The 17,500-nt window shown below is 46.3% G+C and overlaps 1 protein-coding gene across 1 annotated transcript in view; it reads left to right on the top strand.

Moving 5' to 3' along the window:
• LOC129861510 (laminin subunit alpha-5-like) overlaps positions 1-17,500 on the top strand; it is a 155,113-nt gene that overhangs the window by 111,877 nt on the left and 25,736 nt on the right. Inside the window, exons 53-63 of the mRNA XM_055932887.1 lie at positions 1,352-1,506; positions 2,741-2,873; positions 3,063-3,165; positions 3,457-3,570; positions 3,870-4,055; positions 6,746-6,888; positions 7,100-7,279; positions 8,481-8,620; positions 9,009-9,162; positions 11,941-12,074; positions 14,735-14,900. Coding sequence (XP_055788862.1) covers positions 1,352-1,506; positions 2,741-2,873; positions 3,063-3,165; positions 3,457-3,570; positions 3,870-4,055; positions 6,746-6,888; positions 7,100-7,279; positions 8,481-8,620; positions 9,009-9,162; positions 11,941-12,074; positions 14,735-14,900 — 1,608 coding nt within the window. The remainder of the gene's footprint in view (positions 1-1,351; positions 1,507-2,740; positions 2,874-3,062; positions 3,166-3,456; positions 3,571-3,869; positions 4,056-6,745; positions 6,889-7,099; positions 7,280-8,480; positions 8,621-9,008; positions 9,163-11,940; positions 12,075-14,734; positions 14,901-17,500) is intronic.

Below are 17,500 nucleotides of genomic sequence, written 5' to 3'. Positions count from 1 at the left end.
CCTGGATGAGACAGTCCCTGGATGAGACAGTCCCCGGATGAGACAGTCCCTGAATGAGACAGTCCCCGGATGAGACAGTCCCTGAATGGATGCATTGCTCTCTGAATGAGACAGTCCCTGGATGAGACAGTCCCTGGATGAGACAGTCCCCGGATGAGACAGTCCCTGGATGAGACAGTCCCCGGATGAGACAGTCCCCGGATGAGACAGTCCCCGGATGAGACAGTCCCCGAATGAGACAGTCCCCGGATGAGACAGGCCCTGGATGAGACAGTCCCCGGATGAGACAGTCCCCGAATGAGACAGTCCCTGGATGGATGCATTGCTCTCTGAATGAGGGGTAAAGGATACTGCTGTTACTGTCTATTATCTATCCTGTTGTCTAGTCACTTTACCCCTACCTACAGTATACTGCTGTTACTGTCTATTATCTATCCTTTACCCCTACCTACAGTATACTGCTGTTACTGTCTATTATCTATCCTTTACCCCTACCTACAGTATACTGCTGTTACTGTCTATTATCTATCCTTTACCCCTACCTACAGTATACTGCTGTTACTGTCTATTATCTATCCTTTACCCCTACCTACAGTATACTGCTGTTACTGTCTATTATCTATCCTTTACCCCTACCTACAGTATACTGCTGTTACTGTCTATTATCTATCCTTTACCCCTACCTACAGTATACAGCTGTTACTGTCTATTATCTATCCTCTACCCCTACCTACAGTATACTGCTGTTACTGTCTATTATCTATCCTTTACCCGTACCTACAGTATACTGCTGTTACTGTCTATTATCTATCCTTTACCCCTACCTACAGTATACTGCTGTTACTGTCTATTATCTATCCTTTACCCCTACCTACAGTATACTGCTGCTACTGTCTATTGTCTATGCTGTTGCCTAGTAACTGTATTCCTAGTTATATGTACATATATACCTCAATTACCTCGTACCCTTACACATCGACTCTGTACTGGTACCCTGTGTATAAAGCCATGTTATTGACCTCGTACCCCTGCACATGGACTCTGTACTGGTACCACCTGGCCACCCTTCATAGCCTGGTTCCTCTCTAGGTTTCTTCCTAGATTCCCGGCCTTTCTAGGGAGTTTTTCCTAGCCACCGTACTTCTATACCTGCATTGCTTGCTGTTTGGGGTTTTAGGCTGGGTTTCTGTACAGCACTTTGAGATATCAGCTGATGTAAGAAGGGCTTTATCAATACATTTGATTGATTGATTGATACACTGAGTATACTAACATTAGGAACACCTTTTTAATCTCAAATCTCCTGCCCCCTTTAACCCCCCCCCCCCCCCCCCCCCCCCCCCCTCTCTAGGAGTATGAGCGATTGGCCGCCCAGTTGGATGGAGCCAGGATGCCCCTGGCTGAAAAGGTGCAGACATTTGCCCCCACCCTCAGTAAGATACCCCTGGTGGAGGCAGCAGAGGAACATGCTGAACTACTCACTGACCTGGCCAGGAACCTCTCCAGGTGAGGAGTTGGTGGATTCATCAATTGATGGATTTTTTTATAGATTTTTTGGGGGGGGTTGTTGGATGGATATTGATTGATTGATTGGTTGCTTTTTTTGGGGGGGGGTGGATGGATGGATATTGATTGATTGGTTGCTTTTTTGGGGGGGAGGTGTGGATGGATATTGACTAGTTGATTGATTGGTTGCTTTTTTGGGGGGGTTGATACGTTGGTTGATTGATTTATTGATTGGTTGCTTTTTGGGGGGGGGTGGTTGATACGTTGGTTGATTGATTTATTGATTGGTTGCTTTTTGGGGGGGGGGGGTGGTTGATACGTTGGTTGATTGATTTATTGATTGGTTGCTTTTTGGGGGGGGTGGTTGATACGTTGGTTGATTGATTTATTGATTGGTTGCTTTTTGGGGGGGGGGGGTGGTTGATACGTTCGTTGATTGATTTATTGATTGGTTGCTTTTTGGGGGGGGTGGTTGATACGTTGGTTGATTGATTTATTGATTGGTTGCTTTTTGGGGGGGGATGGTTGATACGTTGGTTGATTGATTTATTGATTGGTTGCTTTTTGGGGGGGGGGGTTGATACGTTGGTTGATTGATTTATTAATTGGTTGCTTTTTGGGGGGGGGATGGTTGATACGTTGGTTGATTGATTTATTGATTGGTTGCTTTTTGGGGGGGGTGGTTGATACGTTGGTTGATTGATTTATTGATTGGTTGCTTTTTGGGGGGGGTGGTTGATACGTTGGTTGATTGATTTATTGATTGGTTGCTTTTTGGGGGGGGGGGATGGTTGATATACGTTGGTTTATTGATTGGTTGCTTTTTTGGGGGGGGTTGATACGTTGGTTGATTGATTTATTGATTGGTTGCTTTTTTTGGGGGGGGGGTGGATGGTTGATACGTTGGTTGATTGATTTATTGATTGGTTGCTTTTTGGGGGGGGGGTGGATGGTTAATACGTTGGTTGATTGGTTGCTTTTTGGGGGGGGTGGTTGATACATTGGTTGATTGGTTTATTGATTGGTTGCTTTTTGGGGGGGGGGGGTGGTTGATACGTTGGTTGATTGGTTTATTGATTGGTTGCTTTTTGGGGGGGGGTTGATACGTTGGTTGATTGATTTATTGATTGGTTGCTTTTTGGGGGGGGTGGTTGATACGTTGGTTGATTGGTTTATTGATTGGTTGATTGATCTGACCTCGACTTCACACGTTGTTTTCTCCTCTGTGTTGCAGTGTGATCTCTACCACCAACAAGGACGGTTTCATCCAGCGAGCGGTGAACGCGTCCCGAGCGTACACCGACATCATCGCCGGAGTCAGAGACGCTGAGATCGCTGCCAACCAAGCTGCTGTGGACGCTCCGGAGGTAAGGACAACACACACGTGAACGTATTTCCTCCATTTTTTTGAGGACACTCTTGAGACTCACAGAAACAGCAGTACACTGCGTTGGACATGTGTGACACCTTAACGTTGCCATAATGGGCCTGTAGGAAACTAACATACAGTATGTTTTTTGTTGTGGTGTTGATGCAGTCGTTGTTGATTTGTGCAGAATGTGAAGGGTCAGGACCTGGGCCAGGAAGCTGACGGTCTGAGGAATCACAGTTCTGAACTGCTACAGGAAGCTGTCACGCTGCAACAGGAACTGAATAATGGTACCGATGCAACAAGTAGTGTTTCCTCCCACCTCAGATGAATAGACAATTGGTTTCGGTGATGAATATGGGGGGTTAAAAAATTCTGGAGACTTTCGCCCCAAATTGAAATCAGGAGGGATTTAACAGGGAGGAAACTAGGATTTCTGGGAAAACTGGGAATGAAGGTAACAAACCCCTGGGGGTGAATGCTTGTCGTTTGATGTTTGTTTTTTTGGTGCGGATTTTCTTTAACCGCAAGAAAAACGTTATTTTATTTCATATCTTATTATTGTCTTTTTCTCCTGTCAGATCTGAAGCCTCGTCTCCTGGATGCCATGACTCGTCTGGATGAGGCCAAGCAGAAACACAAGACTCTACTGAAAGACCTTGAGATGGTGCAGAGTAACCTCAACTTCAGCAGAGGTAAAGGTCACACACACACACACACACACACACACACAGACACACACACACACACACACACACACACACACACACACACACACACACACACACACACACACACACACACACACACACACACACACACACACACACACACACACACACACACACACACACACACACACACACACACACACACACACACACACGTTCCAGACCATCGTCGTAAATAAGAACAGGTCCTCAGCGTATACAAGTACAAAACAAACACATGTTGCTTTTAAACCCAACCCATACCTGTACATATTGTCCTCCAGAGGAAACGGCTAAGGTTATAGAGGAGGCGAAGGCTGCGGCGGAGGAGGCCAACAGTACAGCAGCGAAGGTCGAGGATACCCTGGCCCCTATCAAAGAGCAGGTGGACCAATGGCAGCAGCAGTACGGCGACGCCAACACCACCAATGAGGACATAAACAAGGCCTTCCTGGAGGCTAACAAGTCTGGTAGGTCTACAACCACTAGTCTGGTAGGTCTACAGCCACTAGTCTGGTAGGTCTACAACCACTAGTCTGGTAGGTCTACAACCACTAGTCTGGTAGGTCTACAGCCACTAGTCTGGTAGGTCTACAACCACTAGTCTGGTAGGTCTACAACCACTAGTCTGGTAGGTCTACAACCACTAGTCTGGTAGGTCTACAACCACTAGTCTGATAGGTCTACAACCACTAGTCTGGTAGGTCTACAACCACTAGTCTGATAGGTCTACAACCACTAGTCTGGTAGGTCTACAACCACTAGTCTGGTAGGTCTACAACCACTAGTCTGGTAGGTCTACAACCACTAGTCTGGTAGGTCTACAACCACTAGTCTGATAGGTCTACAACCACTAGTCTGGTAGGTCTACAACCACTAGTCTGGTAGGTCTACAACCACTAGTCTGATAGGTCTACAACCACTAGTCTGGTAGGTCTACAACCACTAGTCTGGTAGGTCTACAACCACTAGTCTGGTAGGTCTACAACCACTAGTCTGATAGGTCTACAACCACTAGTCTGGTAGGTCTACAACCACTAGTCTGGTAGGTCTACAACCACTAGTCTGGTAGGTCTACAACCACTAGTCTGATAGGTCTACAGCCACTAGTCTGGTAGGTCTACAACCACTAGTCTGGTAGGTCTACAACCACTAGTCTGGTAGGTCTACAACCACTAGTCTGGTAGGTCTACAACCACTAGTCTGGTAGGTCTACAACCACTAGTCTGATAGGTCTACAACCACTAGTCTGGTAGGTCTACAACCACTAGTCTGGTAGGTCTACAACCACTAGTCTGATAGGTCTACAACCACTAGTCTGATAGGTCTACAACCACTAGTCTGATAGGTCTACAACCACTAGTCTGGTAGGTCTACAGCCACTAGTCTGGTAAGTCTACAACCACTAGTCTGATAGGTCTACAGCCACTAGTCTGGTAGGTCTACAACCACTAGTCTGGTAGGTCTACAACCACTAGTCTGGTAGGTCTACAACCACTAGTCTGGTAGGTCTACAACCACTAGTCTGTTAGGTCTACAACCACTAGTCTGGTAGGTCTACAACCACTAGTCTGGTAGGTCTACAACCACTAGTCTGGTAGGTCTACAACCACTAGTCTGGTAGGTCTACAACCACTAGTCTGGTAGGTCTACAACCACTAGTCTGATAGGTCTACAACCACTAGTCTGGTAGGTCTACAACCACTAGTCTGATAGGTCTACAACCACTAGTCTGATAGGTCTACAACCACTAGTCTGGTAGGTCTACAACCACTAGTCTGATAGGTCTACCAACCAATCTAATACCTCTAGACAGTAGGTCTGGTAGGACCACTAGATACCACTAGACAGTAGGTCTGGTAGGACCACTAGATACCACTAGACAGTAGGTCTGGTAGGACCACTAGATACCACTAGACAGTAGGTCTGGTAGGACCACCAGATACCACTAGATACCACTAGACAGTAGGTCTGGTAGGACCACTAGATACCTCTAGACAGTAGGTCTGGTAGGACCACTAGATACCTCTAGACAGTAGGTCTGGTAGGACCACTAGATACCACTAGTCAGTAGGTCTGGTAGGACCACTAGATACCACTAGACAGTAGGTCTGGTAGGACCACTAGATACCACTAGACAGTAGGTCTGGTAGGACCACTAGATACCACTAGACAGTAGGTCTGGTAGGACCACTAGATACCTCTAGACAGTAGATCTGGTAGGACCACTAGATACCACTAGATAGTAGATCTGGTAGGACCACTAGATACCACTAGACAGTAGGTCTGGTAGGACCACTAGATACCACTAGACAGTAGGTCTGATAGTACCACTAGATGACAGTAGGTCTGGTAGGACCACTAGATACCTCTAGACAGTAGCTCTGGTAGGACCACTAGATACCACTAGACAGTAGGTCTGGTAGGACCACTAGATACCACTAGATACCTCTAGACAGTAGGTCTGGTAGGACCACTAGATACCACTAGATAGTAGTTCTGGTAGGACCACTAGATACCACTAGACAGTAGGTCTGGTAGGACCACTAGATACCACTAGACAGTAGGTCTGGTAGGACCACTAGATACCACTAGACAGTAGGTCTGGTAGGACCACTAGATACCACTAGACAGTAGGTCTGGTAGGACCACTAGATACCACTAGACAGTAGGTCTGGTAGGACCACTAGATACCACTAGACAGTAGGTCTGGTAGGACCACTAGATACCTCTAGACAGTAGGTCTGGTAGGACCACTAGATACCACTAGACAGTAGGTCTGGTAGGACCACCAGATACCACTAGATACCACTAGATACCACTAGACAGTAGGTCTGGTAGGACCACTAGATACCACTAGACAGTAGGTCTGGTAGGACCACTAGATACCACTAGACAGTAGGTCTGGTAGGACCACTAGATACCTCTAGACAGTAGGTCTGGTAGGACCACTAGATACTACTAGTAGGTTCTTTATAGTTTCACCATACAGAGGTCAAGGACGCTAGCTTGACTTCCCTTTTGAATATTGGTTAAGCTGATTAGGATTGATTTTCATAAAGCGGTGTGTACAGACTTGCTCAATGAATAAACATTTGCTGAAGTCTGATTAAATGGGTTTAGACTGACAGAACATTTCTGTCTGTGTGCGTCCCTCCAGTGGGTATGTTGGGCGAGGCCATCCCAATACTGATGAAGAAGCTGGACAAGCTACAGAACCACTCAGCCCAGATGCCCAACATCTCAGAGAACATCCTCAGGATCAGACAGCTCATCGCAGAGGCCCGCAAGGCCGCCAGCAAAGTACGGTGGCTCATACGGGACAAAACATAACCCAGGCCCTCAATAGGAATAGATGTGCTACAAATGTGTCTGTTAAATGTAGTTAATGTTTGAATAAAGAATGATTTTTGGGTCAAAACTCAGATATTATAGAACATGTATCTTCTGTGGTTACCATCACGTAGGAATGTTGGACGGCGGCCATTTTATTTTCCTCTTTTCTTCTTCTCAGGTGAGCGTACCTGTCAAGTTCAACGGGACATCAGGTGTGCAGGTGCGTACCCCCAGTAACCTGGCAGACCTGGCTGCTTACACCTCCCTGAAGTTCTACATCACCCTGCCCGAGGCCTCGCGCGCCCGCAGACAGGACCAACCAGTCAAACAGTTTGTCTTTTACCTCGGAAACAGGGACGTAAGTATTTTATTATTATTATTAAACTTTGTTTATTCCGTTTTTTTTTTTTTTTTTTTTATACAAATAGACGACACATATCATAAGAAAATACTAAATAAAATACTAAATACTACGTTATCTTCCAGGCACACTGCGGGACAGAGAATATTATCCTTTCTTTTAAGCATTTATATACATTTATAAGCCTATATAATGACATATTCATGAAAGGATATCATTAGACAGTGTATATCATTAGACAATGTTTATCACTAGACAGTGCCTGTATCATTACTAGTGTAGTTTTTAATGTCGTATTTTTCTATAAAACTGTACGAGAAGAATAACAATCAAATATGGAATTCTATTGTCCAGTAATAGAGTACCACAGTATGAGTCATAATACCCATAAAGCCTAGTGGTCTAACAGGGAAATGGTTCCAATCGTTTTTTCCAACATACATTTTTCCCGTAGGGAATTTTAGTAACACTTGAATCAAGGGCTGTGTTTTGTGTCAGCTTACCCTGGCATGACGTTTTGATAACCGTGTAAATCTCTCTAGGACAAGGTGACTTTTATCAATATAGTCACCTGTATTTACACCCCCCCCCCCCCCCCCCCCCCCCCCTAAAAATGAAATGCTAATTAGCTGCTAATGTGGCTATCATAAAGAACTACAAATACCATGATGATCTGGACGAGACTGCCAATCGAGGAAAAGATAAGAATCTCTGGATTAACTATCTAATCCTAGCTAAATGTAGCAATGAATAAATTAGCGACATTTCTTTAAATGGACAATACTGTGAACTATTTTATACAAGTTTTACATTGACACAATACCTGTTAGCAAAGGTGTCAGCTAGAGATGACGTGCAGGAGCTTGCGGGGATTTGTAGTCTTGCATGATGTCTACTTTGACGCTAATTAGCATTTTCGAATCAGTGTAAATAGTGCCGAATACATTGATAAAAGTCACCTTGTCCGAGAGAGATTTATCAAAACGTCACGCCAGGGGAAACCTACATGAAAAACAGCCCTTATTTGAAGTGTGTCTAAAATGCCCAATGGGAAAAACGATTGGAACCGTTTCCCTGTTTGACCGCTAGGTATTATGGGGATTATGACACCTCCACTGTTGTGCTCTATGATAATGCGTTTCCTGTTTCCTGTCTGTAGTCCAGTAATGATAATGCGTTTCCTGTTTCCTGTCTGTAGTCCAGTAAGGAGTTCCTGGGCATGATGCTGGAGGGGCGGAGACTGCACTGGCTGTTCAACGTGGGTGGAGACACGGCTGAGGTGGAGATGCAGGAGGATGTCCAAACAGATGGCGACTTCAACAACGTGGTCCTGGAAAGGTAACTATGCCACTGTCATTGGCTGGATTTGTTGTCACTCAAGGAACCCAATGTCTTCACCATTAAACCAAGAGGGCGACAATTGGCCTTTCAAGTCTCAGGGAGGCTATATCATCACGAGAGGGCCATTCCAAATCATCTCAGCTGCACTATCTGTCATTATCACCACCACCATCACCATGTTAACCTGCCATCTCTCTCTCTCTCACTCACTCATTCATTCATTCACTCTCTCTCTCTCTCTCTCTCTCTCTGTCTCTCTCTCTCTCTCTCTCTCTCACTCCCTCTCTCTCTTTCTCTTTCGCTCTCTCTCTCTCTCTCTCTCTCTCCCTCTCTCACTCCCTCTCTCTCTTTCTCTTTCGCTCTCTCTCTCTCTTTCTCTGTATAGGATCCTTCAGTACGGCCAGATGGCCATGTCTTCAGAGCTCAGTGAGGCCAGGATGACCAAGGCTCTGGTGGAGGCAGGAGGGGACAGCGGACTGCTCAACCTCCAGACTGAAGAGACTGTGTTCTACGTGGGAGGATACCCTGACACGTTTACGGTGAGAGGGAGCTGTGTCTGGGGGGATAGACAGTGGTTAAACCAAACACACAGGAGATCTAGCTATAGTTTTCTCTCTTGTGTATCAAATGTTAGTAACTTATAGATATGTTTCCTATCTCAGCCCCCTCAGTAACCCATATCTCTCTCTACCTTCTCTCAGCCCCCTCAGTAACCCATATCTCTCTCTACCTTCTCTCAGCCCCCTCACTAACCCATATCTCGCTCTGCCTTCTCTCAGCCCCCTCAGTAACTCATTACTCTCTCTCTGCCTTCTCTCAGCCCCCTCAGTAACCCATATCTCTCTCTGACTTCTCAACAGCCCCCACAGTAACCCATATCTCTCTCTGCCTTCTCTCAGCCCCCTCAGTAACCCATATCTCTCTCTGCCTTCTCTCAGCCCCCTCAGTAACCCATATCTCTCTCTGCCTTCTCTCAGCCCCCTCAGTAACACATATCTCTCTCTGCCTTCTCTCAGCCCCCTCAGTAACCCATATCTCTCTCTGCCTTCTCTCAGCCCCCTCAGTAACCCATATCTCTCTCTGCCTGCTCTCAGCCCCCTCAGTAACCCATATCTCGCTCTGCCTTCTCTCAGCCCCCTCAGTAACCCATATCTCTCTCTGCTTTCTCTCAGCCCCCTCAGTAACCCATATCTCTCTCTCTGCTTTCTCTCAGCCCCCTCAGTAACCCATATCTCTCTCTACCTTCTCTCAGCCCCCTCACTAACCCATATCTCTCTCTACCTTCTCTCAGCCCCCTCAGTAACCCATATCTCTCTCTACTTTCTCTCAGCCCCCTCAGTAACCCATATCTCTCTCTGCTTTCTCTCAGCCCCCTCACTAACCCATATCTCTCTCTGCCTTCTCTCAGCCCCCTCAGTAACCCGTATCTCTCTCTGCCTTCTCTCAGCCCCCTCAGTAACCCATATCTCTCTCTGCCTTCCCTCAGCCCCCTCAGTAACCCATATCTCTCTCTGCCTTCTCTCAGCCCCCTCAGTAACCCATATCTCTCTCTGCCTTCTCTCAGCCCCCTCAGTAACCCATATCTCTCTCTGCCTTCTCTCAGCCCCCTCAGTAACCCATATCTCTCTCTGCCTTCTCTCAGCCCCCTCAGTAACCCATATCTCTCTCTGCCTTCTCTCAGCCCCCTCAGTAACCCATATCTCTCTCTACCTTCTCTCAGCCCCCTCAGTAACCCATATCTCTCTCTGCCTTCTCTCAGCCCCCTCAGTAACCCATATCTCTCTCTGCCTTCTCTCAGCCCCCTCAGTAACCCATATCTCTCTCTACCTTCTCTCAGCCCCCTCAGTAACCCATATCTCTCTCTCTGCCTTCTCTCAGCCCCCTCAGTAACCCATATCTCTCTCTGCCTTCTCTCAGTCCCCTCAGTAACCCATATCTCTCTCTGCCTTCTCTCAGCCCCCCCAGTAACCCATATCTCTGTCTACCTTCTCTCAGCCCCCTCACTAACCCATATCTCTCTCTGCCTTCTCTCAGCCCCTTCAGTAACATATCTTCCTCTCTGCCTTCTCTCAGCCCCCTCAGTAACTCAAATCTCTCTCTGCCTTCTCTCAGCCCCCTCAGTAACCCATATCTCTCTCTGCCTTCTCTCAGCCCCCCCAGTAACCCAAATCTCTCTCTGCCTTCTCTCAGCCCCCTTAGTAACCCATATCTCTCTCTGCCTTCTCTCAGCCCCCTCAGTAACCCATATCTCTCTCTACCTTCTCTCAGCCCCCTCACTAACCCATATCTCTCTCTGCTTTCTCTCAGCCCCCTCAGTAACCCATATCTCTGTCTACCTTCTCTCAGCCCCCTCAGTAACTCATATCTCTCTCTGCCTTCTCTCAGCCCCCTCAGTAACCCATTATCTCTCTCTGCCTTCTCTCAGCCCCCTCAGTAACCCATATCTCTCTCTCTGCCTTCTCTCAGCCCCCTCACTAACCCATATCTCTCTCTACCTTCTCTCAGCCCCCTCAGTAACCCATATCTCTCTCTACCTTCTCTCAGCCCCCTCAGTAACCGATATCTCTCTCTGCCTTCTCTCAGCCCCCTCAGTAACCCATATCTCTCTCTGCCTTCTCTCAGCCCCCTCAGTAACCGATATCTCTCTCTGCCTTCTCTCAGCCCCCTCAGTAACCCATATCTCTCTCTGCCTGCTCTCAGCCCCCTCAGTAACCCATATCTCTCTCTACCTTCTCTCAGCCCCCTCAGTAACCCATATCTCTCTCTGCCTTCTCTCAGCCCCCTCAGTAACCCATATCTCTCTCTGCCTTCTCTCAGCCCCCTCAGTAACCCATATCTCTCTCTGCCTTCTCTCAGCCCCCTCAGTAACCCATATCTCTCTCTGCCTGCTCTCAGCCCCCTCAGTAACCCATATCTCTCTCTCTGCCTTCTCTCAGCCCCCTCAGTAACCCATATCTCTCTCTCTGCCTTCTCTCAGCCCCCTCACTAACCCATATCTCTCTCTACCTTCTCTCAGCCCCCTCAGTAACCCATATCTCTCTCTACCTTCTCTCAGCCCCCTCAGTAACCCATATCTCTGTCTACCTTCTCTCAGCCCCCTCACTAACCCATATCTCTCTCTACCTTCTCTCAGCCCCCTCAGTAACCCATATCTCTCTCTACCTTCTCTCAGCCCCCTCAGTAACCCATATCTCTCTCTGCCTGCTCTCAGCCCCCTCAGTAACATCTGTTCTTCTCTAATCCCTCAGTAACATCTCTTCCTCTCTGTTCTTCTCTTATCCCTCAGTAACATCTCTGTCTCTCTGTTCTTCTCTCAGCCCCCTCTCCAGCTCCAGCTGCCCAATCTCAAGGGCTGTATTGAGCTGGAGACCCTGAATGAGGAGGTGCTCAGTCTCTATAACTTTGAGAACATCTTCCAACTCAACACCACCGAGGAGAAACCATGTGGAAGGTGGGACCACTAGCAGACCACTACGTCTTATCTCTATGGCTGGAGCGCTCAGCACTGAATACTAACAAGAGCCACATCCACCGTGTGGACTGCATCTGGGAGCTATAGTGTCCATCCCCCTATAAACCATCATGTGTTGACTCCTACATCTGGGAGCTATAGTGTCCATCCCCCTATAAACCACCATGTGTTGACTCCTACATCTGGGAGCTATAGTGTCCATCCCCCTATAAACCATCATGTGTTGACTCCTACATCTGGGAGCTATAGTGTCCATCCCCCTATAAACCACCATGTGTTGACTCCTACATCTGGGAGCTATAGTGTCCATCCCCCTATAAACCATCATGTGTTGACTCCTACATCTGGGAGCTATAGTGTCCATCCCCCTATAAACCATCATGTGTTGACTCCTACATCTGGGAGCTATAGTGTCCATCCCCCTATAAACCACCATGTGTTGACTCCTACATCTGGGAGCTATAGTGTCCATCCCCCTATAAACCACCATGTGTTGACTCCTACATCTGGGAGCTATAGTGTCCATCCCCCTATAAACCATCATGTGTTGACTCCTACATCTGGGAGCTATAGTGTCCATCCCCCTATAAACCACCATGTGTTGACTCCTACATCTGGGAGCTATAGTGTCCATCCCCCTATAAACCATCATGTGTTGACTCCTACATCTGGGAGCTATAGTGTCCATCCCTTATAAACCATCATGTGTTGACTCCTGCATCTGGGAGCTATAGTGTCCATCCCCCTATAAACCACCATGTGTTGACTCCTGCATCTGGGAGCTATAGTGTCCATCCCCCTATAAACCACCATGTGTTGACTCCTACATCTGGGAGCTATAGTGTCCATCCCCCTATAAACCATCATGTGTTGACTCCTACATCTGGGAGCTATAGTGTCCATCCCCCTATAAACCATCATGTGTTGACTCCTACATCTGGGAGCTATAGTGTCCATCCCCCTATAAACCACCATGTGTTGACTCCTACATCTGGGAGCTATAGTGTCCATCCCCCTATAAACCATCATGTGTTGACTCCTACATCTGGGAGCTATAGTGTCCATCCCCCTATAAACCATCATGTGTTGACTCCTACATCTGGGAGCTATAGTGTCCATCCCCCTATAAACCACCATGTGTTGACTCCTACATCTGGGAGCTATAGTGTCCATCCCCCTATAAACCACCATGTGTTGACTCCTACATCTGGGAGCTATAGTGTCCATCCCCCTATAAACCATCATGTGTTGACTCCTACATCTGGGAGCTATAGTGTCCATCCCCCTATAAACCACCATGTGTTGACTCCTACATCTGGGAGCTATAGTGTCCATCCCCCTATAAACCATCATGTGTTGACTCCTACATCTGGGAGCTATAGTGTCCATCCCTTATAAACCATCATGTGTTGACTCCTGCATCTGGGAGCTATAGTGTCCATCCCCCTATAAACCACCATGTGTTGACTCCTGCATCTGGGAGCTATAGTGTCCATCCCCCTATAAACCACCATGTGTTGACTCCTACATCTGGGAGCTATAGTGTCCATCCCCCTATAAACCATCATGTGTTGACTCCTACATCTGGGAGCTATAGTGTCCATCCCCCTATAAACCATCATGTGTTGACTCCTACATCTGGGAGCTATAGTGTCCATCCCCCTATAAACCACCATGTGTTGACTCCTACATCTGGGAGCTATAGTGTCCATCCCCCTATAAACCATCATGTGTTGACTCCTACATCTGGGAGCTATAGTGTCCATCCCCCTATAAACCATCATGTGTTGACTCCTACATCTGGGAGCTATAGTGTCCATCCCCCTATAAACCACCATGTGTTGACTCCTACATCTGGGAGCTATAGTGTCCATCCCCCTATAAACCATCATGTGTTGACTCCTACATCTGGGAGCTATAGTGTCCATCCCTTATAAACCATCATGTGTTGACTCCTGCATTTGGGAGCTATAGTGTCCATCCCCCTATAAACCATCATGTGTTGACTCCTACATCTGGGAGCTATAGTGTCCATCCCTTATAAACCATCATGTGTTGACTCCTGCATCTGGGAGCTATAGTGTCCATCCCCCTATAAACCACCATGTGTTGACTCCTACATCTGGGAGCTATAGTGTCCATCCCCCTATAAACCATCATGTGTTGACTCCTACATCTGGGAGCTATAGTGTCCATCCCCTATAAAAAGCTGATCTTATCATTTGCTGTCTACACTCTTAGAAAAAATGGTTTCAAAAGCGTTCTTCAGCTGTCCCCATAGGAGAACCCTTTTGGGTTCCTGGTAGAACCCTTTTGAGTTCCATGTAGAACCCTTCTGGGTTCCTGGTAGAACCCTTTTGGGTTCCTGGTAGAACCCTTTTGGGTTCCAGGTAGAACCCTTTGGGTTCCTGGTAGAACCCTCTGTGGAAAGGGTTCTACATGGAAGCAAAGGCAGTTCTTTAAAGGGTTCTCCTACGGGGGCAGCCGAAGAACCCAGTTAGGTTCTAGATAGCACCTTCTTTTCCAAGGAGTGTACGGTTTAGTTCACAGTCAGGTAGCAAAACCAATGTACTACGGTGTCTATGAATATTGTGATATTGTTTTGCCGTGTTAGTGACGTGTGTTTCCTGGTTGGTCAGAGCGAAGCCGGTGTTGACCCAGCAGTGGGTGAACGACGCCGCCTACTTTGACGGGACGGGTTATGCTGAGGTCACCTTGAAGGAGGACGCGGGGAAGATGCAGCGCTTTGAACAGGAAGTTAAACTCATAAGTCACAACGGCATCCTGCTCATGCTCCTCAGCCAGGTCAGAGGTCACACTACTACTACTGCTGCTGCGGTTTAAGTCTCAAGATGACTGTACTTGGCATGAAAATATATATTGTCAGTGTTTAACACTGGAGAGGATGTGACGAACTGTCCCGAGGAGGGGGAAACTGTCTTAGACACACAGTACTGCTGTGTACAAAGAACTGCCGTGTCCCATAGACTGTTAACACTCTTAGTATCATACTATATGTCACGTTCGGCGTAGTGAGGAGACCAAGACAAGACAAAAACACACCTATACCCACCCTCGTCACGCCCTGACCTGACCCAAAATACTACAGAAAACATAGATAACTAAGGTCAGGGCGTGACACCATAATGCAACTGCTGACTGTTAACACTCCTCTACAAAACAATATTTGGGGTCCTGATTTACTTGGATCCTGCCCATCGTGGATTTAAAACATATGGAATGATGTAACCATTGTCATCTTTAAATACCACGTGGTGGAGAAAAGTACCCAACTGTCAAACTGGAGTAAAAGTAAAGATACCTTTTAATAGAAAATGACTTGAGTAAAAGTGAACGTTACTCAGTAAAATACTACTTGAGTAAAAGTCTAAAAGTATTTGGTTTTAAAAAATACTTAAGTATCAAAAGGTAAAGGGATAAATCATTTCAAATTGCTTATATTAAGCAAACCAGATGAAACCATTTTCTTGTTTTTGTACCTTTGTTTAACAAGTCAGTTAAGGACAAATTCTTATTTATAATGACGGTGTACCCCGGCCAAATCCAGACGACGCTGAGCCAATTGATACCCTGTTTTAACCTGTCTGTGTATTGATACCCTGTTGGTGTCCTGTTTTAACCTGTCTGTGTGTATTGATACCCTGTTTTAACCTGTCTGTGTGTATTGATACCCTGTTGGTGTCCTGTTTTAACCTGTCTGTGTGTATTGATACCCTGTTTTAACCTGTCTGTGTGTATTGATACCCTGTTGGTGTCCTGTTTTAACCTGTCTGTGTGTATTGATACCCTGTTGGTTCCTGTTTTAACCTGTCTGTGTGTATTGATACCCTGTTGGTGTCCTGTTTTAACCTGTCTGTGTGTATTGATACCCTGTTTTAACCTGTCTGTGTGTATTGATACCCTGTTGGTTCCTGTTTTAACCTGTCTGTGTGTATTGATACCCTGTTGGTTCCTGTTTTAACCTGTCTGTGTGTATTGATACCCTGTTGGTGTCCTGTTTTAACCTGTCTGTGTGTATTGATACCCTGTTTTAACCTGTCTGTGTGTATTGATACCCTGTTTTAAACTGTCTGTGTGTATTGATACCCTGTTGGTTCCTGTTTTAACCTGTCTGTGTGTATTGATACCCTGTTGGTGTCCTGTTTTAACCTGTCTGTGTGTATTGATACCCTGTTGGTTCCTGTTTTAACCTGTCTGTGTGTATTGATACCCTGTTTTAACCTGTCTGTGTGTATTGATACCCTGTTGGTGTCCTGTTTTAACCTGTCTGTGTATTGATACCCTGTTGGTTCCTGTTTTAACCTGTCTGTGTGTATTGATACCCTGTTGGTGTCCTGTTTTAACCTGTCTGTGTGTATTGATACCCTGTTTTAAACTGTCTGTGTGTATTGATACCCTGTTGGTTCCTGTTTTAACCTGTCTGTGTATTGATACCCTGTTGGTTCCTGTTTTAACCTGTCTGTGTGTATTGATACCCTGTTGGTGTCCTGTTTTAACCTGTCTGTGTGTAATGATACCCTGTTTTAACCTGTCTGTGTGTGTTGATACCCTGTTTTACCCTGTCTGTGTGTATTGATACCTTGTTGGTTCCTGTTTTAACCTGTCTGTGTGTATTGATACCCTGTTGGTGTCCTGTTTTAACCTGTCTGTGTGTATTGATACCCTGTTTGTGTCCTGTTTTAACCTGTCTGTGTGTATTGATACCCTGTTGGTTCCTGTTTTAACCTGTCTGTGTGTATTGATACCCTGTTTTAACCTGTCTGTGTGTATTGATACCCTGTTGGTTCCTGTTTTAACCTGTCTGTGTGTATTGATACCCTGTTGGTTCCTGTTTTAACCTGTCTGTGTGTATTGATATCCTGTTGGTTCCTGTTTTAACCTGTCTGTGTGTATTGATACCCTGTTTTAAACTGTCTGTGTGTATTGATACCCTGTTGGTGTCCTGTTTTAACCTGTCTGTGTGTATTGATACCCTGTTGGTTCCTGTTTTAACCTGTCTGTGTATTGATACCCTGTTGGTTCCTGTTTTAACCTGCCTGTGTGTATTGATACCCTGTTGGTGTCCTGTTTTAACCTGTCTGTGTATTGATACCCTGTTGGTTCCTGTTTTAACCTGTCTGTGTGTATTGATACCCTGTTGGTGTCCTGTTTTAACCTGTCTGTGTATTGATACCCTGTTGGTTCCTGTTTTAACCTGTCTGTGTATTGATACCCTGTTGGTTCCTGTTTTAACCTGTCTGTGTGTATTGATACCCTGTTGGTTCCTGTTTTAACCTGTCTGTGTGTATTGATACCCTGTTTTAACCTGTCTGTGTGTATTGATACCCTGTTGGTTCCTGTTTTAACCTGTCTGTGTGTATTGATACCCTGTTTTAACCTGTCTG

The sequence above is a fragment of the Salvelinus fontinalis genome, chromosome 8 (assembly GCF_029448725.1).
Source record: "Salvelinus fontinalis isolate EN_2023a chromosome 8, ASM2944872v1, whole genome shotgun sequence".
NCBI lineage: Eukaryota > Metazoa > Chordata > Actinopteri > Salmoniformes > Salmonidae > Salvelinus > Salvelinus fontinalis.
Note: the sequence above shows the minus strand (reverse complement) of the source record. Positions and strands in the feature narration are given on the sequence as shown.